This window comes from Haemaphysalis longicornis, unplaced genomic scaffold, assembly GCF_048455015.1.
Source record: "Haemaphysalis longicornis isolate Haplotype H1 unplaced genomic scaffold, Haemaphysalis longicornis Haplotype H1 scaffold_9, whole genome shotgun sequence".
NCBI classification, from domain to species: Eukaryota; Metazoa; Arthropoda; class Arachnida; order Ixodida; family Ixodidae; genus Haemaphysalis; species Haemaphysalis longicornis.
Window position 1 is genome coordinate 107,235,965 of NW_027526460.1, and position 27,838 is coordinate 107,263,802.

At 46.3% G+C, this 27,838-nt stretch overlaps 2 protein-coding genes across 2 annotated transcripts; both read right to left on the bottom strand.

Moving 5' to 3' along the window:
- Positions 1 to 1,372: 1,372 nt before the first annotated feature.
- On the bottom strand, positions 1,373 to 15,104 carry LOC144153345 (uncharacterized). Its single transcript, XM_077684996.1, has 4 exons — positions 14,557 to 15,104; positions 13,626 to 13,730; positions 4,411 to 4,593; positions 1,373 to 1,522 (listed from the first exon to the last, which is right to left on the bottom strand). The coding sequence occupies exons 1-4, from the start codon at positions 14,686 to 14,688 to the stop codon at positions 1,373 to 1,375; spliced, it is 570 nt and encodes a 189-aa protein (XP_077541122.1). The 5' UTR covers positions 14,689 to 15,104.
- A 6,108-nt stretch (positions 15,105 to 21,212) lies between these two features.
- On the bottom strand, positions 21,213 to 27,611 carry LOC144152761 (uncharacterized). Its single transcript, XM_077684196.1, has 3 exons — positions 27,314 to 27,611; positions 24,748 to 24,927; positions 21,213 to 21,933 (listed from the first exon to the last, which is right to left on the bottom strand). Exons 1-3 carry the CDS (start codon positions 27,365 to 27,367, stop codon positions 21,622 to 21,624), a joined length of 546 nt encoding a protein of 181 aa, XP_077540322.1. The 5' UTR covers positions 27,368 to 27,611; the 3' UTR covers positions 21,213 to 21,621.
- Positions 27,612 to 27,838: the final 227 nt, after the last annotated feature.

The following is a 27,838-nucleotide window of genomic DNA, read 5'->3' on the forward strand; positions in this document are numbered from 1 at the left end:
AGCATTAGGAATTGTAGCAGCGTTCGGAAGTAGTGGCTGTTGCACCGCTGTGTAGGTAAGCGAGGTGCGTGCTTATATGGTGCGCCGCTGCCGGATACCGCAATCGCACCAACAGTTGCAATTGTTCAATTTCGGCGCGGCTCTGCGCACGCCATGAGTGAGAGCCACCCCGTACAACCCACAAATTGCTACCGATTGACCAGGAAAGATTATTACTCTCCCTGGAGGACAACAGCTTCCCACATCCCACCAGACTTCACCTCTTTGACCGCACACACTTTTCACAACTTTGCCGCTTCTGTGGAGAACTTGGGACTCTAAGACGCATAGTGGGTAGTTGCGACAAGTCTACCCTAGACCCCCTTACATACAAGTTTCCACGGAGCTTTGGGAGATAGCCTTGGACAGCTCCGGTCGCTGTCGACGCTGCCTACGCTGCCCGAACTCAAGACATCCTAGAATGAAGACACCTCTCTTAAGCATTTCATTTATTTAATTAAATGAATTCTCTCTGTCTCTCTCTGTGAGCCCGCCCGGTGTTTCCCAGCAACTCTGTCCCTCACTTGTCATGGGCTACTTATCCCCGAACGTTTTGTTCTTTCTGTCTCTCTGTCAGTCCGTTCGTCTATTAAGTTACCAAGTCAAAAGATATAGGATTCTGAAACGAGAGGAATTCAGACCAGTATAGGCAAAAAATTTCCAATCCACAAAATATGGTCATCATCATAATCAGCCCGTGTACGCCCACTGCAGGGTCAAAACACGCGCGCTTGATAGTGCAACCTATGCAGTATATATATAATGAATGCGAAGGTATCAGTGTCATATAGGCGAACGTGTAGTCATCATCTTTTTCACGTCACACTTCTCTGTCCTCGGCTATACTATTGTTTTGAGCCTTTCTCAATCACCCTTGTCAGGCCTAAATCTGCGCTATTAGCGGAAAGGTGCTTCGCCACTCATCTAATTGGTACTTCATTTTGAAATGTTGAAATTACTCATATTTCCTTCTGTACAAAAACACGTCCCTAACGCATGTTTATATGTCACAGGCCACAGCGCATTTACCAGGTCCATGCTTCTAATCTGGTGCTCAAAACCGTGGTGGTATTAGACCTGCGTGCGCCTTCCGCATTCCAAATACCAGGGGTTTAATTCCCGACAACTTTATATCTATGAAATCCGCGTATTTGACACGTAAGCAGCTGTTTATACAGTGGCTCCAGTCACCTCCACGATGAATAGCAGCCAAGGGTAATCACTCGATATTGCAACTGAGGAGCGTAACACTTTATGCGCGCAGGAACACGAGAACGGGGCGAAGAAATTGATGTCACAAGTTCTTAGTGGAATAGTTCATCCTATTGAAGGATTACGGGGTTGCCAGGTTGGCTGATAAAGGATCAATAAGTTGGTGGTCGGCAGGTTCGTCACCGGGCCGTGGAAGGGTCTGAACGGGCGCAGTGGTGTTGGCTGCCTCGGTTCCGCCATAAGATGAAGAATCAAACGCTTCCCGGTCATACTGAAAATGGGGATAAGAAAACAAGCATTTTAGCACTGCTATCCAAAAACGGTTCTTCAAATCTCTAAGCCTCTACTTGCTCAGGCATTGTGGCTTTCATAGGGACAACCTCATCCGGAGTACTCAGGGAATTTGGAAACCAATATGGAAACCAATTTGGAAACCAATATAAAGGAACATTCCCTTTGTTTTTTTCCAACTTTCACAAGTCGAAGCCAACGTTGCTGTAATTAAAATGTATAAAAAAACTTGTTGCATCAGTTGTGTGCTTTTGTAGCTACAAAGCGCTAAATATGACCTTGTTAAGTGTATTGCGGTAACATATTAGACTCGTTTGTAACAAACTTCTGACGTCAACTTAAGAGAAAAAATGGGCGGTAGAAACGTGTGCGCTAAACGCTACTGGAGAATCTAAACATTATACCAGGCATTATACACAGTGATGACGAGGGACATCTATAAAAACATCTACCTCTTGGTGTCGTACTCATTCAATGGGTGAATGCAGCGTAAAAGAGCAGAGACTCTTCATGTATATAACCTTTTGCGTCATAATTTAAAACCAAACAAAGGAGCTTTTATGGGTTTTCCCCGGAAACGCACTTGTGAAAAAACATTGCCGTGTTTTGTGCCACGGAGATATGCCAGCTGTATGAGGCGCACGGCATGTTGCACTGAGGCCGGACCTGGGACTGTTCAACACCTGGGACTGTTCAAAGAACATCTAAATATCAAGAACGAGGTGTTTTGTTTTTGTCAACATAAAAAAGAACGGCTCTAGGAGAAGGTGAGCGAACATGCATTCTTGCCAGCGACGTTCCTGCGTATAGCTCTTCTGAAGTATTTGCGGTTTCCAGGTGAGCTCGCTTTTTAATCAAATTATGAAATGCTCCACAGAGACACGTTTAGGGTTTCGGTCTCCATCGTAGCGCAGTGAAGCAGTCTTGTAGCCAGAATGCTCCTATACAGTCGACACTAAATAAGGGCAAAGTCGATGATTCGTATCGCCTTCAGGACGCCGAATGTGTGTCATATTTTTCGTTCAGCGTTGCACTTTGGACGCGCGACGAGCAGCAAATACCATTGCAACACTGCATACCGTTGCATAACCTTCCCCATGTTGCGAACAGCGCTCCAATAGAGCGCTGATATTGGAGTTATAGCAGCGCTGAGAACCGCTTCCGGTACGGTACGCGATAGGTGACCGTCGCTACTGCGCGTGCGCAGTGTCGGAAAAACTGGTTGTCCGCATCCGCAGATTTACCGGGTATCGTACCGGGACCGGTTCTCTGGTCCGCTATAATTATCTATTGTTGTGATCGCTCTGAACGGAAAATGTGCCTGAAAGGTTACAAAGTTGATCTTGCGTGAACGGGAGAAGCCCTACTGACTGCACATTATTAACAAGGGGTGGTTGAACCGTTTCACCGTGAACCGGTAAACGTTATTTTTTTCGGCTCAGTTTCGGTTCGGTTTCAGCGGAACCAAAAATTAATGGTTCGGTTTGAAGTTCAGTTGAGGCAAAAGTGCCGGTTCGGTTCCGGTTTTCAGTCCCGGTTGAGTTCCGGTTCCACACCCTGTATAAAACACTGGCGCAAAAAGCTGTTGGCTGCTCCTACAAAGGGGCCATGAAGTTAAAATGCAAGTTCACCCGCCGCGGTGGCTCAGTGGCTAAGGCGTTGCGCTGCTGAGCACGAGGTCGTGGGTTCGATTCCCGGCCGCGGCGGCCGCTTTTCTGATGAAGGCGAAAAGCAAAAATGCCCGTGTGTTCGAGATTTCGGCGCACGTTAAAGATCCCCAGGTGGTCAAAATTAATCCGGAGCCCTCCACTACGGCGCGCCTCATCGCCTGCGTTGCGTCGGCGCGTTAAACCCTACAATCAATCAATCAAATCAATTAAAATGCAAGTTCCGTTCATCTGAAACACTACTCTCTTCCTCTATGAACGATACCAGTTTTGCCTCAAACTACGTTGAAATAGTGCAGATATCAAGCAGAATATAGGAAACAGTGGCGACTCAGCAGCGTCTATTGGGCGATTTCTTAATGACGTAACCGAACCTGCTTGCACGATTACCGGCCGCGTGCCTAAGCCACCGCCAGGAAACAAACGTTGGCGGTTGTAGGAGGGCCTCATGTTCCGTCTGATGACCGCACTTGAATGTTAACAAGCAGTTAGTATATTGAAGCTACGTTTTTAGTGCGCGCGCATATTGCGTCACTCCTGTCGATATAACGTCACTGCAACACACATTTCGCAATTTAAAAGCGCAGCTTCCTTAGTGAGACCGATAGCGCTGTGAAAAACTAGTCTATTTTCCCATACAGCGGTTGGTGGATGAAAAGCTGTGACAACATCTGTGGACACACGGCGCGTGCGTGAAACCGGGCTTCTATTGTGTCGCAATTCTTGATAAAACGACACATACAGTATGGGCAATATTTAGATGTTTCTTAGATGTCATTGCGTTTTCCGCAAGAAGTCGTCACATGAGTACAGTCTTCGAATCTGATTTGGGTCTTGGAAAGTTTGACAATCGATTGGACGCCTTTTCAGTAAAAGTAGGAAACACGTTCAGCTTTTGGGCTTCTCTCAACTTTTTTAGTAAGGGATGGGAAAATGCTTTTAATATTTCTTGCATTTTTGTTTGCTGAAAAACATCTTTCGCGACTGCAATACAGCGGAGTGCGATACAAAAAGCTGTCTTTTTTTTTTCAAGCTGAGCAAGCCTGTATGTGGTCTTCATGACTCCTTTTGGGGCACAACGTTCACGTAATGAAAGCACATCACTCATGATTCTAACACTAACACGAGGGCAAGGCTTCGCATCCCACTTCTGGGTGTCATGTGCAGGGTGAGGCTGCCGAGCTTTCTGCTCCAGACTCACCTTCAGGGCAAGCCGAGCTTCGCCCATGCTCCTGCTGAGCTCGTCGTTGCTCCTGATCATCACCATGGCCACCGAGGCGAGCACGGCTCCGTAGCAGCATGCCACGGCCACTGCGCAGAGCCAGAAGAAGACTCGGGTGCCAGTCAGCCCGACCGCAGCGCCGTCGGCTTGTGCTCGCTGAACCTGCAGTATGCGGAGATGAAGAAGGAGGTTGGCAGAGTTACATTCGAGAACTAAAGCAGAATGTGTCGAAATAATCTGAAGTAATAATGAAACACTGGGCTCAACTAGGTCGTTGTTTTAATAGCGTTAATGAACCCGTATGGCAGAAAAGCCGGAGGTGTCGCGTTGCTGTCCATGAGCGAGAAATCGTCGTGCCTGAAAACCCCTGTAGCGGAACCTTGCGGAGACAAGGGAAACCACCGGGATGAGCGTACAGGAGCGGGAAGTTTTTACTGTTCCCAAAGTTTTCACGGGATGTGAAGTTGGCCCGGTGAGTTCCAGACTTGAAAGCGAAACTGATGTGCCCTACAATTATATGCCTCCTAGACTGCACCTAAGGTATACCTTTGTCGGGGTTTCTCCTATCATGAATGATGCTGGATAATTTCTTTCGCTCTGAATTTATCGTTTTAACGAAGTTTTGTCTCTCTTCAGCCACTTTTACGGGGTGGATTCTTCTAGCTTATAGGCACACTCACAGAGCCAGCTCATATTATTAAAGAAATCACAACATACCAGGTTAGCAAGCGCTGAGGTTGGTGCTCTTATCCTCGTTTTGATACTTGGCGCATCGCACGTCGTAAAGACGAAGAATGGCCGGCGTTATATACATTGCACACACAAAACACAAGTTAGCCTGAATGGGAGTTTTTTGGCTGGAATACGTCTTTTAAACTCATCACGGCAGGCGGCCTGCTCCCACATGGGGTAGTATGATGGTGGAAAAACTGCCAGTTTACATCGGGGGCCACAAGCCGTCCTAAATAGGCGCATTTACCACCATTGTACCTCTTCCGAAAACGCAGTATCTAGCTGTGAATATTGCGTTTGTTCTAATGGGAGTTTTAAAAACTATCACGCCTCCTCTATCTCCTTCTCCTCCTACTTCACCTCGTCCTCCTCTACGCCTCCTTACAAAATGGCGACCAGTTGGTGTCGTGTGTCGTGTGAGCTCCAGCGTCCCCGAAAATTTATCGTCGATGTGAACTTGCGGCCGCACGAACGGTTGTGGAGTGCTTCCAGACAATCGAAGCTCGTTGCGAACATTCTGGAATCAGCCTACACTGACAGCCTACACTGACTACCTACTACTACACTGACGTGCGACACACTGCAACGTCGCCTCCGTGTCACCGACCTTCGAGCCGACGGAATACGCCAGCGAGCCGACGCGAGGCCTAAATGCAGTGATCGCTGATAGTGGCTCGTCAAAAACAACGCCGTTGTGCCTCTGCGAGGTGATTGAAGGTAAGATTTTCACCATTTTTATTGTACCCAACATTTCGGGGGACTTGTGCCCCTTCTAGTGTCAAATAAACTCAGCGTGTTTCCCGCGTCACTGCACCGGCGATTCGGCGCCACTGGAGGTGAGCGTTGTGCGTGAGAGAGGGCGCCATGCCCGGAACGTCATTGGGGAGGCCGAACGGTGTGAAAGCCATGCGTATTTGCGCGGGTCTAGAGCAGAACACTCACTCATTCACACTCGCGAGCAGAATGAAAACTGTCTGATCTCTGAACGGCTGTTAGGTGTTTTTGTTAAGCTGTGTGTGTGGCTTACTGGGAGGCGAAGGTGAAGCTGGCTGGTGAAACGTGGCAGGGCGGCCGCTTTTCTTGAGAAGTACGTGTGGTGCCAGCCGCGCCTGCTACGAAGAGGGTGACTGCCGCGTGCCGCCGGAGAATAATTGCTTTCACTTGAAAGGGAGAACGTCGGGACCCCGTGGGAGCTACCCGTACGCTAGGCGCGTGTAACTATAACCAGCAAACGCCATTCGCAGGAGAATTCTCTAGAGTCGACGGACGACTGCTTATTTTATTTTTTATTTTTTTGAAGGGGGGGGGGGGGGGGGGGGGCAGGCGTCACACGGACCGAAATTTTTCCTTAACTTTGTGTGAGCGGAGAGAGGGGCAGTGCGGGTGAAAACCTGAAGTTCGCTCCCAGAACACTACACGCAAAGAAAAGAGGGAAAGGAAGGATTTTGAGAAGTTGGTCGCCACAAGGGTCGCGCACCCTTTTGAACAGCAGAGAACTTCGTTTTGACGAACTAGTGAGGGCAGGTAAGGTGGCTAGAAGTTAGCGCAGGTGTCTCGGACGGAAGTGCAATTTTGCGTAGCTTTAAATAACCATTTAGACATTACGGAAAGTCGGACACAAGAGTGACAAGTTCAGCGTCTATACAGTGCCGTTTCTTTTTTTTTTTTCAGGTGAGATGCTCGATATGCTTCTGTCTTTGTTGCCACAGATTTAAAGTATTTTCCTATGCCTTTATGCATGTGCTGCTGTAGCTTCCTGGGAACGAGCCACGAGGTGCGGCAACGTCAGTGTTTGGGAGGCATGTACAAGCTAACAGCGCACTGACGACATGCTGACCTCATTGTTTGCAAATGGCTTAATTTTTTTTCGTTGAGGAGTGTTGTAGTACATAAAGTTCTTACCAAGATACCTTGTGTTCTCGATGTAGGTATTTTGTTGATTCACTATTTTTATTGTCTTATTAACGTGTTCGCAAGTGTATCGTATTTATGTAATTTTTATGCAATAAATTGACTATGCAGAAAACAAACTTATCAAGTTTCGCCATTCCACGTTTGAAGCGGAAAAAGACTAGAACTTACGTAATCCTAAATGAAAAATAAAAATGCAGCCTGTGCGCTCATTGAGAACTCCCAAATCAGTAATAAATTCCTGTGCAGCGCTTATACCAAGCGCACAAAAACAAAAACAAAAAAAAAACCTCGAATGCAGGTTAACACTGCTCCCAACGCTCCCCCTGAAAACTCCCAGTTGGAGGAAACAATACCCTCCCAATGGTACCCCTGGAAATTCCCATTGTAGTGGCAGTAAAATGAAACTCCCATATGCTACTGAAAAAACTGCGGAAATAATGGGAGTAACAGGACACTCCCATTGGAAGGAGTTTTGAAAACTCCGAATTGGTACTGAGTTATGCAACAAGCCATTTACCCCCATTCCGTCTTATTTGTCTTCTGTGTACATGATTTCGCGAGCTTTTCGCATACTCAAGTTTATCGAAGTGATGCTAGCGCAAAGTGGTATATTCAAGAGACAGACAAGGCGATCTATCGGGATTCCTTAGCGTGCTTTCTTCCTGAATTTTTCTTTTGAGGGCCTTCTTCACCGATGTAATATCATGTCTGAGTTAAAAAGGGTGTCGAACACCAACCGAACCGATATGTTTGCGAGAACTTAAGTCCAACACGATCCGTTATTATTTTAGCACCGTTAAACCAAGCCAGAACTGAACCAAAAAAAATAACGGTTACCGGTTCACGACGAAACAGGTCGCAAGTATGTTTTTGCTATAAGGCGGTTAGTGTCGTTTGTTCTGGGAGTAGTTTTGTTGTTTACGTACTATCAGCTTCGTGATCGTCGATGGACGTTTGCCTCTTAGGTCGATCACAACACTATCAACCCCTTCCATAATCTTTATCAGAACTCGAAGTTAGAAATCAACACCGATATTGAAATCGTATGTTGCTGCTTGTTCAAGTACACGAAATAACACACTCTCGGCTGAAGGCGATATGAAACCTGCGCTTTGAGTATCCAGGAACATGCCGGGTGGCGAGTATGCAAGCTTTGTACATCAGCACAAACTGAATGCTGAAATAACGAATGAATACATTTTTGACAATAACTTTTCCAATATTTTGCGAAAAACAAAACAAATTAAACTCAATTTCCTTAAACCGTGACAGCTTGTTGCCAGGGCAATGGTTGCCAGGACAATGGTGTTGCCAGGGCAATGGTGTATTATTCCGCCCAATTGATGAATAAAATTTACTTTCGTAAGAAAAAGGAAGGGGATGGTGGGTTATGGGTCACTATGCGCTGGGCTAGGCCTTTTTTATCCAGACAATACTCCAGGCCAGAATTAGGCCCAAGCAGGAGTGTAAGGATGAAAACATAGCATATCAGGGAAATGTAATTACACAATCTCTGCCTTAGAAACACCAACAAAAGAATGGCAAAGGCAAAAAAAATTTCTACATGTAAAAAAGCTGATCAATTGATGTATGCAGATTTGGCATGCGTTGGGGCATGCGTCGGGGCAGACTTCGAAGCATGCGTTTCAGCAACCTTCAGAGGCCATATTCTCGGGTCACTCAATTTTCCATGGTTTGGTGAATTCGAAAACTATCTTTTAAACAGGGAATACGTTGTGTGCACTAACGGTGTATTTTCAGAATCAAAAACTATTAATCAAGGCGTGCCTCAGGGGTCGATACTTGGACCCCTGCTGTTCATACTGTACATCAATTATCTTCCTAATTGCCTGAATTCAAGCCATTGCGTTTCATATGCGGATGATACTACAATAACATCTTCTGACAAATCCATCGATGGCCTTACATCTAAGTTAGACACTGATCTCGCGAACGTGGTTAATTGGTGCCGTAATAATTGCTTATATATTAATCCTGAAAAAACGAAGTATATGATCTTTAAAACTAGTCAAAGGCAAATACCCTCCGTTCCTGCTTTAACGCTTGATACCAATCTTATCGCGGCTTGTAACTCTGTGTCGTTTCTTGGCGTTTTACTGGACTCTAACCTAAAATTTATTTCTCATATCAACCATATCAAGAAAAAAACTGCATACGGTATTAGGGCCCTAATTAAAGCTCGTCCGTTTTTCTCACATGATGCGCTTTTATCACTTTACTTTTCTTTCATTCATAGTCATTTAAATTACGGGATCGTAGCATGCGGCAACACCTATCATTGTCATACATCATCAGCCCAACATATCCAAAATCAATCAATTCGCATTATCACCAGGAGCCATCCTCAGTCGAATTCCCAGGATTTATTGCGCCATTATAATGTGTTACCAATCAATAAGTTGTTTCAGTATAATTTAAGCATAATATTTTTTAAGTCTCTATGTTCCCAACTACATTTCAATTTTGTCGACCCAAAATTCTTAGTAAACCAGAACACCACAAGATCTGCCTCAAATAGAAATTTTCTGCTACCACGTGTTTTAACTAATTACGGCAAAATGACTTCAACTTTCACAGCCATATCAATTTGGAAGAGTCTACCAGCTGCTGTTAAATCCACTAAACGCGTGTCTTCATTTAAATCATTCTTGAAAAACCATCTGTTGTCTTATTAATTGTGTTTCTATCGCTTATTCTTTTCTTGTTAGTCTTTCCCATTGTATAATTGATATGACGACCTTGTACACCTACCTCGTGCTTTTTCTGCTTCTATGGTTTCCTCAAAATGTTGTGGCTCTTTTTATGTTGCAATTGCCATACATTTAAAATTGAAATTTTTTCTACTATTTATTGTTGTTTTGGATCATAATTGCTTGTCGCTGTTTATTGTTTGCTGCCTGAAATTTAATCAGTGATTACCCCTGTTGTTAACTTATCGAGGGTCCCGGTACAGTCTTCGACTTTGGGACCCTTGTCTGTAAAATTTTGTACTGTTGTAACACTTGCCTACTGCATTTTAATAAACTTCTTCTTCTTCTAGAAGGTTTGTGTGATTCAATTTCGTTTTGGCTACGTCCTTCCGGCTGGCAAAGCGGCTGTGGGCGCTTTCGTGATTTTGACGTTTCATGACGATTAGCGGAACTAGTTCCAAAGTGTTTTTTTCTCTCTACTGAAATTGCACAGTTCTGGCTGTCATTGAAAAACTAGACGAAATTCAAACCACATATCAACGTAGGACTGGTTTTGCTTTCAAACGACAGTATGGCTTGTAGACCCCCCCCCCCCTCCCCCTTTTCTCGGAATTGGTGGAGAAGAGGTGACGTATTATAAACCGTTGGCGGGGTCACGAAAGTCACGCGTAGGCAACTTCAGCTGCGTAAATGTTGCGTGATATTGCGGAACAGCTTGATACTGGCGTCTGCCTACACTTTTGTCCCTTAACATTTAAACCTCCTTTGCCGCCCGCCGGAAATAAAGTCTTTGCCAACTACCAACCCGCAGTTTAGCACGATGCCCGGTTTTCAAACTGCTTTCAAGCAGTAGGAATAATAGTTTTTTGACTGTTAACAAATCAGCAATAGCGGATCATAAGAACATCCTGTGTTTTGTTTTTACGTTCGCCAAAAAATAGCAGTTGGTTTGAAGGCACAGCAACACAAGATGTCACTATAAGCCTGTTCATTAAATAACCCCACGCATTGCGTTTTGCCACCCTCCATGGGAGCTGGTAGGTCGCATGATTCTACTAAAAGGTGTATATCAAACAAATCTGAGTGTTTTATTCAGTACGGCGCTGATTGAGATCTAGCTTCACGAATGAGCTGATCGGCTGCATCTGTACGCTCGGCCATTATTAAAAGTAGCGTTTCGCTGTCGTTACCGCGTCAAAAAACCAATAATCAAGGCACTGTTTTTCTATGGTCAGGCCATTACCTTCCAAAATAGGTGCAGACGACAGCGTGGCGGCGGTCACGGCAGGAAAAAGTGACGGCACAAACATCTTGCAAGTTAACATTGAAGCAGAGAGCACAACTATGCTTCTAAAAGCACTTGAAAAAAAAAACAGACAAAATACTATGTGATGATCCTTAGCTCAACACCTGCCCTTTTCTCGGTTCTAGATAAACGTTACTTGATATCCTTGTGTAGTTGACACCAATTCTAACCTTAAGAAATGTGTTTGTTTTGCTAGCCTCAGATGCCGTCCTAATTTTTAAGATAGTACGTAAAAAGTGTTTCTATCTATTTCATCCGCAATTTCTGATCCTCATGTGGCTTACGCCCACGCGCAAGCCTGGACGACGCCCGCGCTCAAGCGCGCCCCGTGTCTTTTTTTTTTTTTTTTTTGCTTAAGCCAGGGTGCAAAGGTCGTGCGAGGCGCCGGAGACGTCAGGTGATCGCCACGAGGCACGCGCTTAGATGCATTGGGTGCTTTTTGTCTCCACCAGACGGATTTGTTTCGGCTTAAACGCTCTGCTGTTAAAGGCTCCCGTTATAAAAAATGCGCAGGGCCGGGAGGCCCCAAGATTTCCGAAACTCGCAAAAGAGACCCACACCTTAAACTCCACACTTCTTGCATTTTATAACTGGTAAGGAAGCAGAGGGGTACATCGTGATTTCAAACTGTGATATAAAGCAGCTTACATTACTCTGCCTAAAATGTTGTTTCACCAAATGATGTTTGTAAAGAGGTAAAGCCGACTCTGTATAAGCCCGTTACATAAGACAGCGGGTCTCGTAAAATAGAATTGCGGAAGGGTATGTGATCACCACAACAACTTATCGCGATAGCATCAATCTGTATCCGTTGAGCTCAAAAAAGATCAGCCAACTCCCCTACTTGCCAATTCTTTCATACGGGACGAGAGCTGTCCCAAAATGGACTCTGCCAGACTTCCCATAAACACTTCAACCTTTACTTTGCGTCGGGAAGCACTGGGAAAGCTACAGTGATTGCCAGCTCAGACAGGCACTTCGAGATTTACACGTCGCCGAAAACCCACCTTCTGTTTATGATTTGCCTTAGTGGTGACTTTTTTTGAAGTGGCTTATGAATGCAGTTGTTACTGCAACTGAAATGAAGCCGGCCAATAGCCGCTACGCCACTCTAATGACGTAATTCGAGCGCTTAAAAGAGCCATGAAGACAAAATACAAGTTGGGTTTATTAGAAAGACTGCTTATTCCCGATAACAATGATACCAATATCATCACAATCTTCGAACAAATAACGGAGATATTAAAGAAAACGTTTGAAGCAGTCGCGACCCCCTAGCTAATTTCCCGCAACTTTTCTATGACGTCACGGAACCTTGTTTGTGCGATTGGCGGCCGCCTAGCTGACCTGTCGTGACGGCGCTTGACTGGACGTCTGTAATGGGGCCTCTAGTTCCATTTGACCGCATCACTTGAATGCTAACGTGCAATTAACGCACTGAAAATTATGTTTTATTGTTGGCCCGTATGACGTCATTCTTGCTCATCAAACGTCACTGTAGCGCAAAATTTGAAAGTTTTTGAATACTTCCTGCTTTTTTTTTCGTTAAAAAAATGTCTTTCGTGGCTGTAATGGAGCTGAGTGAGATACTGAATCCTAGTTCTTTCAAATTAAACGAAGTTGTATTTTCTCTTCACGGCTCCTTTAAAGAAGTGAAGACCAGTAAAGAGAGAAAAATCTTTTGAGCAAATTTTAGTTATCAGATGGTTGTAAATCAGCAATGTTTGGCTGAGGTAATTTGTGACACCCTGTTCTAAGTACTAGATGTGTTGGATAGCAGAAGAACGGAAAGTTGGGCTAGTTGGTAGGTGTTCATCTTGGTGGAAAACAAAAGCGCTCAAAAAACAGGGACGAAGGAAGGGAGCGCCGTGCTGTCTACGTCTTCCTTCGTCACTGTTTTTTGAGCACTTTTACTTTCCATCAAAGTGTTGGATAGGTTCTGAAAGATTTTCAAATTTAGAAAAAACAATTGAAAGAAGTGTTGCCGGGTCTTTTGAAAAATCACGGTTGGGACGCTAAAATTCTTCGCGCTTTCTGACCACAAATTCGTTTAAAGGCAGGAACACCTTGTTTTAAATCTTACAACATCGGAAAACACTTCGAGTCAGAGCAAATACCGCAGCTGACATACACGTAAACTGTCAAGCACATGGAGCGTTTTGCTCGCATTTGGCGACCGCCGCCGTCACCTAGCGCCGACGTGAAACGGACGATGGAGAGGACAAAATTTAAAAAAAAAAATAGACAGCCGATTTCACGACTTAGCCCAAGTTTACCTAACAGACCAATGTGGCAGACTTTGGTGCGGTAGATTGTTGTTCGCGTCACAACCAGGAGACGCCAACGGCCGCCAGACGCGAGCAAAACGCCCTATGTGGTTGCCGCTTAACGCTGTCGAAGTGGAGGGCGGCGCGTCATGAGGTAAAGATTGAGTTCTGTATGCGATGACGTAACTGTACTCATAGCTACGCAGGGGCTCGTCCCAAGGCTGAATCACCACGCTTGACGAGGTTCGATCCTCATACACGTACCTGTGGCACCGGAGGGGACAGCCGGTCTGCTTGGGGCGATGGCGTTGCGTAAGAGGGACTGCGGGAAGGAGATTGGGGCTTCAACGGTGGTAGCGGGGGTACCATCTGCGATGAAGCCGTACATGTTGCTGCCGATGAAGGAAAAGGCTAAGAACACTTGCAGTCACGTGATTTCAAATGAAGAGTGCGCTAAGTGGGATATGCGTCTAGTAACAAGTAATTCCAAGTAATTTCTAGCAAGTGGGCAATCGTCGCCACCCAAACAATGTTATTAACCCTCCAGCCCTGATTTTTCATTTAAAACAAAACAATGTTTTCGGCGTCTTTTCATAAGCTTTAGGTTCCCATAAGCCCGAAAGCAAAACATGGATATTAAAAGGCAAGTACTAACCGATTTATAAATCAGGCAATTATTTAGGACGTCTGGCAATTAATTGTATGTCGACCACAGACTACACTTTTGCATATGTTCCTTGCCTTTAGGACTACATGAACACACAGACAAAAAATGAACTTCGTAATGCGCGTATTTATAGATTTACAACCTTGGAAATAAAATTCGAACCACCATTTTTTTCAGCCTCAATACACTTTCGGCTTCACCAGAGCTTCTTTGCAGGGTGCAGCTGCACTAAAGAGAAATAACAGTGATATCTAACGCAATGGGAATCAATGGCGAACAATTCCCCACAAAGCTACAGTTTTGGTTTCGTTGTCCACGCGCTAGAGGAACTTTTATATAATGGTGTCAATTCACACCGCCAAGGACGAAAGCTTTAATTCATGCGAATCGTGGCACAGAACCTCGCCTTGCTTCTTTTTTCGTGGAACCGAAGCGGTGCTTACGTGTAGAGCCTGAGTTTATATTTAAAGGCTGTTTCAGCGAAATGACCCGTGCATGCGTGTGCGAGGGCGCACAATACGGGCTTACCCGCAGTATGTCCACCGCATCGTACAGGGCTGGCCTGTCGTTCAAGTTGGGGGGTGCGTCTTCTGCGACGTACTCGAAGCCGCTACTAGACAGCGTGTTCGTGAGAGCAGCCTGGTCGGTGGTGATCTCCATGGAATCACCTTCAGCCTCGTTCCCGGTGCTCCAAGACCCTCCTTCTATTTCTGCGCTGCCGGTACAATGGCGTGAAAATATTCTTTCTCGTGATAATGATCTTCGCCGTGGTGTTGATGATAATAAAGATCATGCACTCAATAATATCGCATGCACCTTCCAGGAATAATAAAAATATAAACACGTCGCTCCCAATTCATTTTTGCTAATTTGGTGAAGGGCGACACAAATTCGATGAGAGCAATCATATTTCCACTTGCCGTCATCGTCTTCATCATCATCATCATCAACAACAACAACAACAACACTCCTTTAAAAGCACAAGGGCGTGACACTATATTTTTTGTGTACTTATCTCATTCTGTCGCTAATACAGGCCCTTTATGGTGATGTCGGTTGCGATTATGGATGCCTTGACCTCAGAATAGACAAGATTTTTTTTCTTACCGCCAGTCATACTTCTTGTTAAAACATAAAAAGGCAGCTGTGATGTAAAGACAAGTAATCTGACCAATCACTGCAAATAGACTACCCTTACCGATTTGAGTGGTCAAGTGTGGAAATGCAAGCAAGGGTGTACGCGCAGCTCTTAATCTCTTAAAAGTTCTCCAAGTGCCAAAGTTATTGGAAAACGAGGGGATTGAGTGATTTTCTGTTTCCTTCTGCGATACCACGGTATCGAATTTTTTGGGTGTTAATAAATGGGGCAACAGATTGAGGCCTTATCCTCAGGCACCCCAAACTTGGTTCTGTAAAATAACGCCCTTTGAGTTTGAAGAAAATTATGTACGGAGAGCTGCTGTCGCAAAGTTAGCGTTTCAAGACTGTTATTTCCGTATTCTTGGACCGTTTTGCAGCAACTTTAACGTATCACGAAACTGGCTGATCTCATTATATCCGGATTATTCATTGCTTACCGCAGCGCCAAAACCACCGTGTTACTATGAAACGTGCCTTGAAGCAAAACCGGAATCACGCCGACGCCTCGCGAGGGGCTGCGGTGTGGGGGCGACTACGTTGATAAAGAGTTGCACGTGAATTGCGCTGCAGGCTTCATTGTGTCATTTCTCAAAACAAATGGCTCAGCTTGCACTTGTGGTGCAAGGTTGGAGAAACAGCAGAGCCGGGCGTCAGTTTCTTTCGGTTTTGCTACATTTTACAAGGTTTTGCTAGAGTTGGTAAGTTTTGTTAGGTTATGCGATGCTCTTGGTAGGGTAGGCTAGGAGTTGAACGTTGAGTCAAAGTTTAGCCGGATTCAACAAGATGTTCTCAAGCAGCGATAGTGCCATGCTTGTGCTGCGCTGCTTCTTTTTCGGGAGTTACATATTTCTTCGACCAACCTATGTGTAGCGGCCGTCTAAACGGTGCACTCGGCGCGGAGTCACGAGGAAATGCGTGTCGGCGCCGCAACTACTTTGATGCCGCGCGTCCCCCAGGTAGAGTTGACCCTGCTGCGAGGCTGGCTGTCGACGCTGCTGGCAGCTGGGCTCGACTAGAGGTGAGCCCTGCTAGCCTCGATGCTTGCGCGTGCCTTACGCGGTTAGCTGACGCGCGCTGCTTTTACGCTGTCCCTACTCGCCAGGAGGCACATCATGCGTGTTTTTGTATTTTGTTTTACGACCTCCAATAGACCAACCGCTGCTTTGCTGTTAAAACAGTTTGAGAGGAGGTGGAGTTATTGCCCTTTCCGAGCGTAACCGCCGTCGGTGCGTTTATGATGTAGTATAGAGCATATCTGTCAGCACATCTTCGGAATTACTCAGGGTTGCATCCGTTGGTTTCTGGATTTCTTGATTAATGGAAGTTAATCCGCTCAGGGTTTTTTAGTTCGTCTTCCTTTCTTCATGACCTCGATTATCTTCACATTTTATTTCACTAATTCTGAAAACTCATAAGTTTCCCCTTTCTGTGACCCACTTATCTATGGATAATAACTATATAATTTCTTTCTCTCCAACTTTTTCGGTACCGGTCTCCTTCTTTCTTTCGTTCGGGAAACAGGTTATTTTCTCACCCGGCCGAAGGAAAAAATTCTGGAAAGATGGGCTTCAAATCATTCACAGGACCGTAAGCACCGAGATGTTTCTGGAGTTCTGTCGAAACGCCTTGCTTCGCTTACTACCCTTGTGCTTGTTCTGCTACACCTTTGTTTGCTGTAAGTGCTTCTCTCGAGGTACAGCTACGCGGAGCGCAAGCGTCGTTCTATGCCACGTCACGCTAGTGATATTAACTCGTCCCTTACCAGACGCCGGCACGGCGGCAAGCTTCTATTACAAGGCAACTGAGCCACGTGTTCCGCTGGGGTTGCGCTCCCCCGGTGCGCGGGCATCGTCGAAGGCTTACATTTGCCCATCATGCGTAACCAGTCTGGCTAGTTTGACCCTCCTACGCCCCTGCAAATTCACACCCCGTTTTCATGAAACGTGTAAGTCAGAGATCAGTATGTGCTCATCGTGGGGTGTCTGATAGTCCTAACACGACGATTGCATCAGAAGTCCAGTCAGCTAGTGAGGCTGGCCCCTCTAGCCGCTGACGACGCTAGGAACTCTGTTCCGCTAGATTGCTGCTCGTAGCGATTGTCTGCGTCACGCATACTTATTACTTAGGCGAAATTGTAATGTTTAGAACATCTTGGAGCTAGCGTACTTAAACATGGACACTAAGAGAAGGAAGGACAAACCACAGCGCTGACTTACACCTGTTTTTTTATTAGAACAGACACACATTTAAATACTACAACTTAAACCGATGTGACCACACATCCTACACACGTCACAATCCATCGTATTATTTCCAAAACATGACAGGCACGAACAAACTGTGTGGTGAAGAAGGCACGTGTTTTATATTTATGGTAGAGGGCGATATAAAAATTCAAACTCACTATCAAGTAAATGGATCGAAGGCACACTAAACCACCACACCACTAAAGTACAATAAAGTATGTATGATATGAGGTCCCATGGGCTTAGGTTGTAGTATCTAAATGTGTATCGGTTCTAATAAACACCAGTTGTGAGTCAGGGCTTGGCATGTCGTCTTTTTAAGTGCGAATGCACTTTATAAGCGACCCTGAATTCCGGCGACCGCCGTCCGTCCACATAGCAACAGCTGCGGGTGCGCGCGCTCCTCGTCTTCCTTGGCAACGGGGGGAGATGGGCGCGCGCTGCCTGGCCGCTGACATGGCACGTACCCACGTGGGGGATTGGCCAGGAATCTCCTCGTCTTCCTTGGCAACGGGGGGAGATGGGCGCGCGCGGCCTGGCCGCTGACATGGCACATACCCACGTGCGGGATTGGCCAGGAATCGGGCGTGAGAAGGGCTAGTGCACCCGCTTAAAGGAGTACTGACACGAAATTTCAAAGCTGAGATCCGCTCTAGCAATCAAGTACAACGACAACACAAATAGGTGTATGTGCATGGCACATACCCACGTGGGGGATTAGCCAGGAATAGGGCGTGAGAAGGGCTAATGCACCCGCTTAAAGGAGTACTGACACGAAATTTCATAGCTGAGATCCGCTCTAGCAATCAAGTACAACAACACAAATAGGTGTCTGTGAATAAATGCATCTTTCTTTCTTTGTAGTTGTGTGTGTGTGTGTGATCTCTCTTTCGCGAACATTACCGAACCGCGCAAATTCAACTCTTGCATTCGCACTTTCACATTCTTCCCCTCGGGGAAATGCGGGGAAATTTTCTTCTTACTGTCCGTGTTGTAGTGCGCTACCTTCTAGATGTTCCAAATCCAATTCCAGCTAGCCCAGTTGTGACTTCTTCAAAAGTCAAATGTTCCCGATCAGGTAAAAATCCTGGGCCATCTCTTCTAACGTGAAGCCTAAGGAGGGACTAAACATGCACAGTATCAGTGTATTTTTGGGGCCTTGGCGTTTTTGCGTACGGAGATAAAACCGTTTAGGGGTAGAGGTATACTGCTTTGCTGTAAAGGTTTCATGTCTTTGAAGCATGAAGCTTTCTAGTGCAAGGCGTTGGAAAACAAGTGTCCTTGTGTGTTATTTTAGTACGCATTTTTCCCAGGGAGACGAAACGTTCTAGTGCGAGGTATTGAAAAAAGATTTTCTCGGTGTTTTAGACCGTTACTACATGATACTACGGCGACGAGATATGACGACGACCCGAGGCACAGACAGCACGGGTCCCTAAAATACTGCACCCCTAAAATACCAAAATTCTCACCTGCACACAACTGCGAAATTCCGAGGCGCATAATAAAACACTGTTTATTGAAGACAAAGCTCCAAGACGGGAATAAAACACCAAGAACACGACAGGAGCGCGCGCGCGCGCTCATCCTGGCTTCACTATACAGGAAACCTTCAGTATGCCCTATGCTTCTCGGAAGTTTCAGACTGACTTCCGTGATGGTGATGGCTTGCCCAGAGAAGGCAAGCGTTGCAGGGGGCGGCAGAAAGTTAGATGGGCAGATGAGATAAAGAAGTTCGCGGGGATGGTGGCTATGTAGAAAACTGTATTTCTGAGAAATACCGGGACTTTTCTGCTGAGAATCGGGAGAGACCTTCAGTGCAGAGATGAGGAACGTGGTCTACGAACTTTCGCAAGTCCTGCGGATCCGAGCTGGACAGGGCGGCGTCCCTATGCTCAAGGGTTGGGATTCTGCTAACGGCGCTGCTGGCGTGTTCTAGTGGGCGAAGGTGGTCGGGTACAGTGTGGAATGTGTGTTACAGTGTGGGCATGGTGTTGTCGATATGCTATGGTTAATGATATGAGGTAATCTAAGGTAAAGGTCTGTGGTTGTCCACAGCGGTGATGGGTAGGCACATAGGCTAATCTTGGGAGACGGGGTGCGGTAGAATTGTACCGTACTGCAACGGTGTGGACTCTGGTTCACAGGGTGCCCTCTGCGGCAACCTTACATGCTTTTTCTTGGTTGAAAGCGTCTTATTATCGGGTGTACACCAGTTTCTGGGTAAGCTAAGCGAAATTCGACCGCGCAAGTAGGCCGACAATGTTTGAACGGCAGGACGCGTGCAGAACTAAGGAAAGCCATAACGCTTTCGCATTTAGGTCACGCATGAAGACTGGAATGACCAGAAAAATAATTTACTACGCAACTCTTTATGTTGCAATACCAATTCCCTGCGTAGAAAACGTTAACCTGTTGACTAAAAAAATTGGCTCCAATCCACTCTCTGAAGGTGGGTGGAAAGCAAAGCTTTAAATGGCACCCGCAACAATTGCCCATACGACGTTACTTGATTTCACACACGTGGCATTACAAAGAGTGAAACCAGATATTCCACCGGCCGTTACCTGGAATTCGCCGGGGCAGCGTCCCGAACGCAGCAGCAGCGTCGGCCACGGGCGGGCTGGAGCGGCGGACGGCGCCGCTGTTGCCCGGCTGTGAGTCGGGAGAAACGCAACGCAGAGGGGCGTCTTTCGAAGGGTGAGACAGCGGAACCTAGCCATCCTGATGTGCTAGGAAGGGGCTACACCACCGCGCGACACAAGCGCAGACACCTAAACAATTCGCCATGTGAGATTAGTGATTCCCACTTATACCGATTTAAACTAGTTTGTTTAGTAAGTTTGGAATTGCGGGAAAACTAAAGGAAGTTTTATGACCGCTATTTTCAGAACCGGTTGTCTTTCTCGTTCTCTAATGGCTCTTAATACACAACCGAATCGGTAATCACCAATTTAGAAAATGGGGTCCCATTCGTGCAAGCAGTGCGCGAAAGATAGCGTTTCTCTAGCGGCCATATGTCTGTATGTGGTCCCTACATTTTTTTTCCCGCCTGTAAACCAATCGTTAACATATGTTTGCCGTACTACCACTTAATTCCCTCATATGCGGGTTGCCTGTAAATGCTTTCGAACAAGTTAATTGAGCCGTGCGAAGGCACCGTGCAATGCACGCGAAGCTGAACAAAAAGAGGCCCGAAACAGCCGCCGCTAAAGCAGACGACAAAGCCCCACCGCCGACTCCCCCGCCGGCGAGCAGGCACTTCCGCGCGGGGAACGCTGGGTAAATTCGTAGCGCCACATCTAGTGTGTTCGGTTGGTGAAACCCTCCGCCCCCCTTCCTCCCCCCGCCGCCGCCGCCTCCGACGCGTTGGGAGTTTGTTGTCCCGCGCGCCACGAAAGAACCATTGGCTGGTAGAGCTAGAACGCTTTGCTTTAAGAAGCAGCTCAGTGGTAATGTAATGTTAGATTACGCCTTATGAAAGCATTTTGCTTTTATGAGCCGATTGAGGGACGTGTAATTACGCTCGTGGCGTTTTTGCCCTTGACGATAAACTGCCAAGCCGTGTAAAAACGCTGGTTACAATGGAGGGCTCTGTGCAAAATATTAGTTATCCTTTGTCATGCTGCAAAACGTTTTTTCATTGTGCATAACGTTGTAGGATTTTGATGCCGGTTAAGTACAACCAACTGTTTGAAAGAGAAGCGGTTCCCGCCGGAAGGAATGGGTTTTTTTATGGTTGCATAAAATATACAATCAGTCATCATCACTGTGTACCAACAGAAACATTTGTTTTGAATCAAAACCCAGGGAGTCAAGGCAATGATGGCGGTGGGGCTGCTGCAACTTACGCAGATATGAAGGGACACATTGTGTTGAAGTAAGGCCTCCTGATCACATTCTACAATTGAAAAGTTATAAATAATTTTGACGGCGTATCTACATTTTTTCACGACACTAAATAGTACTTCAGAAACTATTTCCTGCGGGTTCCATTTCTACGATCTTTTTTTTTGGTTCTCTGAAGACTCGATTTGTTCGTCTATCCCGCAGATATGTCGCCGTCTACCACGGCTCCTTTTCACTTTGAAACAACTACTCTGACGCATGTCCACAAAAAAAGGAGCAGTACAGCACAAGACGCAAAAGAGACTCATACTTCTTCGGAGTTTGAAATGCAAATTCTGAACCTCCACAATCACCCTCATTACAGTTCTAGCACCAGTATAGTGCCATCAGTAGTCTCGTTGGTGTCTTCGAGCTTCGAGCTCGTGTTGAGCGATTCGACAACTTGTTTGTGTATCCCGGGCGGCTCGTTGAAAGAAGATGAGTTAGGTGGTTGGCGGTGCGACGTCCCCAGTAATGCGAGCAGCGCCTGCCGTTCCTGGGCTCCCTTGATGACCAGCGAAATGATGGCCACGGCGAGCACCAACAGGACACAGCAGCACACTCCCGTGCAGCCCCACAACGCTCTGAGCGTAGCCCTCAGGCGATCCTCGGATCGCTCATCCAGTAGGGCCTGCAGGGAAGAAAAGGGATGCAGGAATATTTATTCCTTTGAAGGAACCGATGCCAGCGTAGATCTTCATGACTATTGGCAGGAGCACTGTCCTGCAGGATGCAGCTCCTAGTGCCACATACTGACTCCCCACGATTCCTCCCCATGATGGGAACGCTCCTCACGGATTACTCCGATATGCCACTCACTGCTTTACTCTGGCTCATGTACTCTTCAACCCCACTATGAGCGAAACCAAGGTTGGCCATCTCGCTGTCCTTCGCGTTAATTTGGAGGAGGGCCATGGTGACTCGCTGCAGTCTTTCGTGAGGTCTCCAAAGAGAGGACCGATGCAACCAGATTACAGTGGATGAAGCTGTAGAGTGTTTTCGTGTCATCAGTGCAGTAATGATTTCTGGAGCTTTTGCGACATCTTTCACTGTTTTCGTAGACCTCATCACCCTCTTGAACCAAGTGATCCGCCACAAAAATCATGGAATGCTGAGAGAAATGATCTGGTGTTCTCATATTTCGCCCTTTATTTTTAATACAAAATATCTAACAGTCTAGCACAATAGCCAGACATAGATACTACACAGCAGTCTCTATACTACTTTACGCATGCGCGTGGTAGGTGGAGCTAGGACTATAATTTGGCAGCAGTTAAGCACGGCAATAGCGCATACGTAGTATCGTTCTGATACAGCGACAGAACCGCGCGTGAACGTGCTGGCTCGCTTTGAAAGGAGATTGCCCTTAGTGCATCACATCGTCTGCTTACTCTTACCTAGTTTATCTGTCGACACTGCAGTATTTTACTAGCAGATTGAGGGCGAGAAATAACGGAAACTACTCGTGTCATGTTCAAAATACTAGCAGCGATGCACTCTTTTTACTACACAGGTGGAAAGATGCCTTTCAGAAGCAGGGGAAATTTTCGTTGTCGTTCTTGTGTTGTACCCCAGTGTAGTGTCTTCCTCCTCACTCCTTGTCTACCTCTTTAAGCCGAATACCTGCAAGTACTCCACCGCGAGCCTGATTGCTCTCAAATTATTATGTGCCGTTGGATTCTTGAAAATTGCCGCAACTATTTTTATCCTAATCCGCAGAACCGGGGAACATCAGCAATTGTGCGCGTAGACATATGTAAGTATTGAGTACTGCAGAATGATATAGCGAATAGCGTCGAGTCAGGCCCTGGCCTGTGATAGGCCAGCTTTTCAAACTGTTCAAATTTGTACAGCGCTGGTGGAAAGCACCGCGAAATCTACACTGTTCAACTTTCCTCGTGCGCTATTACCGCGTGGAACAAGATGCTTATGCGACCTCATTACTTCTCAACTTGATGTTGGCGTGAAGGCAGTATTATGCCGGTCCTCCCGCCGCGCGCTTACGGAGTCCGCCGACGAAACCGCAAATTCTTGGCGTAGTATGTTGCAGCAATACCGCAAGTTGGTCTAGTTGGTGCATCGTGAAAAACTTGATGGCGCAAAAATAGCAGGAACAGAAAAGAAGGACACACACGTTCGTTTACTCGGTATTGCCGTTTTATTGAAAACCAAAAAACGTTTACACACGAACACAAATCATAGATTAATAAAACATGGTGCCGATTATCCTGTGCTTTTTTCCCGCTTAGAGAGATAGACGATTTGCTGGAACACTTGTTACCATGTTCATTGATAAAAAAGGACTGAAACATGTCCCTAACAGTTTGGTCATTCTGCCTGTAAATTAACAATGTAGCACCGAACAAAGAGTTTCATTCACACTGTTAACGCGATGTCAATGAGGCTCATTTTTCATCATTGGCGTGGACGCTAGCGTCCGCTAAAAGCCGTGCTCATCAAGCATCGTCTGATAATGGCAAGAAAAATACCAAGGATGCGAACCCCTCCAAGAAAATATCAGCAGAACTACGGCAAACAACACTTGAATCATTGAAAATCGTTTCACACACGAGCGAGTTTTAACAAGTAATATTCAGACCAGCCAGATTTACTTCCGCTTAACAACACCTTAGCCAAGTTTATCAAATAAACATAATTTCATTTGTCTGTTCAAAGGTTAGTCACTCTGCATATAACCGCGGGAATTCAATCGCAAGGCGACTAGGCAGCAGAGTGCTTTGAAAGATTTATTCCACTGAGGTGGCACGCTCGCTGCTGTCTCGTGTATATACTTTCGAGAAGGGTTGCGCATGAATATTTTTGTAAGATGGCCGAAGGTGGACAATCGTTTAATGGGGGTATGTGCCCCCAAGATATCACACAAGGAAACAGGGAGAATACCCGGCAGATTAGCCAGCGGCATAAAACTGACGGGAGAAGATGAAGATACCAACGGGATTTTGAGGGGTGAAGCGGGGTGAAGGCGGAGCATGGTTTGGAAGGCTGCCTCATAGATGTGGTCTCCGTGGTCTCCTTATGCCGTCGTGAGGCCGGCCGGTAACCCAACCAAGCGGCATCGCCGGCTGTTTACACTGGGTGCTCGTCGAATGCGCATTGAATAGCCACCCTCGCCGACAGTGACTTTCCAACCCACCCGAATCGTGTGTACCACACCACGTGTGACGTTTTATTCATCACGGATATGTTTCTAAAGTGAACTGGTAGCCATTTTCATTTTTTTCCACTGTCGCCGAACTTTCTACTTGTCACTGTAACCTAAATCTCATTAAGTCCCACCATTTCCGTAACTGCTCGTCTCTGTCTTCTTAGTACTTTTCTATTGCCTGTCTAATTTTTGCAACGCAAATTCCAATGACCTTCTCTAATGCCATCACAGCCTGTAACCGTAACAGGAATATTGAAGAAAGAAATTGGTGACACGCACTTGCGCTGCTGAATTATCTGGAGCCACTACGTTGCGTGGTGTAGGCTGAGACGGTGGTTCCTCTGGTGGTCGGGGAATGACGGACCCTGTCGGGCCCAGCGATGGGGATCCTTCTGTAGGACGGTGTGAAGAACGACTGCTCGCTCTACGAGGTCCTGGTTTGGTGCGGGTGCTTTTCTCCTGCATTGGGCAAGTGCGTCCAGAACGCATTTAAAATCTCTTGACCTGCGCAAAGGACTGTGATTGTTTGTGGCTATGCAAAAGGTATGCAAAGCAGGGCTGTCTGTAGAGGGCTTAAAATAATTTTGAATTGGCCATGCCCGCAAGTGTGCCCGAGGTGCTCACTGGTTGTTGCAAGGTACTCCATGCTAGTGGCGCATATGTGTGATGCAAAATAAACAAAAACAACCGCACAGAGTTGCAATTTTACCGGATCCTTCGGATAAGCCACTCCCCTTGTACTCCTTTGCTCTTACTTAATTAGCTCCAAACACGTGCTGAGAATGGTTGGCATAGAGTGTAGTGTTAAGTCACTTGCCTGGCCCCGTTACCACAGCCACAGTTTGTATAGCGCCCTCGATAAACACACGCGGAAGTTTCCCCCCAAACCGGCGGAGTGCCGGGTGCTCACGACGGTGCGCACCGGCACGGAGCGTTGATCGAGGACAAACTGAGTTTTTCTACCCAAGCGCCATCGCTTAAGTTAAAAAAGAAACTTATGAAAACGTTCACAAATGGCAATAAAGCAGCGTAACGCGATACAGCGCTATACTCGGTGACAACTTAAGAACGGCACCGGAAGTTGCCGCTGTGCCTTATCACCGTAGCCGGATGTTTCTCCGCGCGGCGTAAGTAGGGCGTTACTGGGAATATTTTGAACATGGCGTCAGCCGTTTACGTGATTTTTTGGACTTAATATGCTTATAAACGACTCCAGTAACGACAAACAAACTGCGTGAGGCAAGGCAGACGATATCATGCATTCATAGCAAACCCCTTTCAAAACGCGCGCGCACTGACGTCACGGGTCCGGCGCTTTGGCGGAGTGATACACTTCATAAGGTGGTGCCGTTCTTGAGTTGTAACCGAGTATACTAGAAAACGTTATTTACTGAAGGCCAATGATTATATGTACACAAAACCCCTATCCACTACACGTACGTGCGCGACAACGTACTTCCACCGCTTCCACTAAACAGCTATATCTAAGCTTCTTCTAATCTTCGTTAGAGGCATAATGCGACTCCCTGTTTTATTCCCCGTTCCCCCACAGCAAATCATGTAGGTCGTCACGGTCTAGGCACTCCAGTTACTGTTCATGATAATAGAATGGAACGAATGCTAATCTTTAACTGGCTGGCAATGCATGCAGCCTTCTTTGCAGTGCACGAGGTTCGCGTCCTCATTTACAATCTCTGGCCGCTGCTACTGCCCGCTCGGAGCCTGTCGCATTGTTGCCCTATGAATTCGCAAGCAGGTCATTCTTGTCAGCAACAGTATACAGCTTCTTCCGCCTTCACACGAGTGCGTCGATGCGCCGTCGCTGCAGCAAACGGCGGCAGTATCTTGGGATTGAACCCCGGTGCCCCATAGACTCTCCCAGTGCGCGGCGCGGCAATGAAAAATTGCCCCGCTACGGTGCGCCCGGTTTATCGAGGCAGATGGTGCACACCGGTGCGGTGTATTGATGATGAAAAGGTGCACCTGTGCGGTTTATCGAAGATATTATTAGTTAGAGTAGTTGGTGTTCTCTTTCGTGGACGCGTTTTGCGGACGACAGCTGGGTGCGCCTTTTTGTCAACATTGTCAAGTGATGCTGTCGTGTTAAGAACGGCCCACGCGATTGCGTAAGAAGAAGAGCTTTCGTGGAGGCAAGGCATAGTTTCAGAAATCGGCCGTCGCAATGAGAATAATGAATGAATCAGGAGTGTAGCCGGTTCTTCATCCCAACAATTCTCTGAATTCGCCCTTGTCAGGTTTCTTGTTACTATGCTTGCAAATTTGAATTTGCGACATAAAATGATCGTCCAATCCAAATTCCATTTCACTAATGTATGCGTGTTTTGCCGCACATGGCATTCGCTGCACATGACGGACGAAAACAAATGCACTATTGTTTGGCCCGGCGTGTTGTGTTTGGTGGAAGCGATGTCGAGAAATAGAATTTTTTTCCAGGAACATTTGTTTAGTCATTTCTCTGTAGTTATCAAACCCTTGAATGCATGCACGTGTCCCTGTGCGATTCAAGCATTACGCATTTATGACGCTCTCCGCAAGGGCAAAACGACCCGCCACTTGGCGGTGGGATTATTCTCCTCCGCAGAGTTAGCAGCAGCGACTGAAACTATTATATCATAGCCTGACAGTTATAGCGATGCGTTATAGTGATTTATGATGACTTATGCGAGAAAGATGCAAGAACTGCAAGGCAGGCTTACACCGGAGAATCGCAGTACGTTTGTATAACTGTGAAGCAATGTTTTTGTTGGGTCCTCTGGAATCTGCATTGTATTGCCAGAGAAACAAGTCCCGCACTGTTTAAAGCGCACAATGAAACTTTTCTCACGTGAGTGTTGTGTCCGCTCGTCATGCTTTGCTTGGTTGGCTGCTGACGTCTCATCCTAGTGGCCTTCTTGTGGCTGCTTTCGTCAGGGGCGTCGCTATGGTTCAGTGGAACTGCTGATGATTTCTTCACGCCATCGGCTTCTCTGTGCCTGTTGCGAAACGTACCTTAAGATGCAATGTCTCTAAATCAAAAAGTATTTTGTTTCGATAATTGTTTCATTTCAACGAACGAGACTTGTTTAATAAGGTGCTAATTTCAGTTCACATGCTTCCCAGGTTTTCGGGAACTTGTTGTTCGTGAAAATAGTGCTTGGCCTGTTCGTAATGAATGCAAGTAAACGCTGTATCGCGTTTTCTATTAAGTTAAAAACTACAGTAATAAAAGCTGTTTTGGCTTTTTTTAAACAAAAACACAGCTCTATTTGTTTAGAAGTATTCATTAAAGCCGGCAGCTGTATCTACTGTTTTTCCTCCACGTTTTCCAGACGCAGAAGGGCGCGTCACACACCCTGCAGTGCAAAGGGGT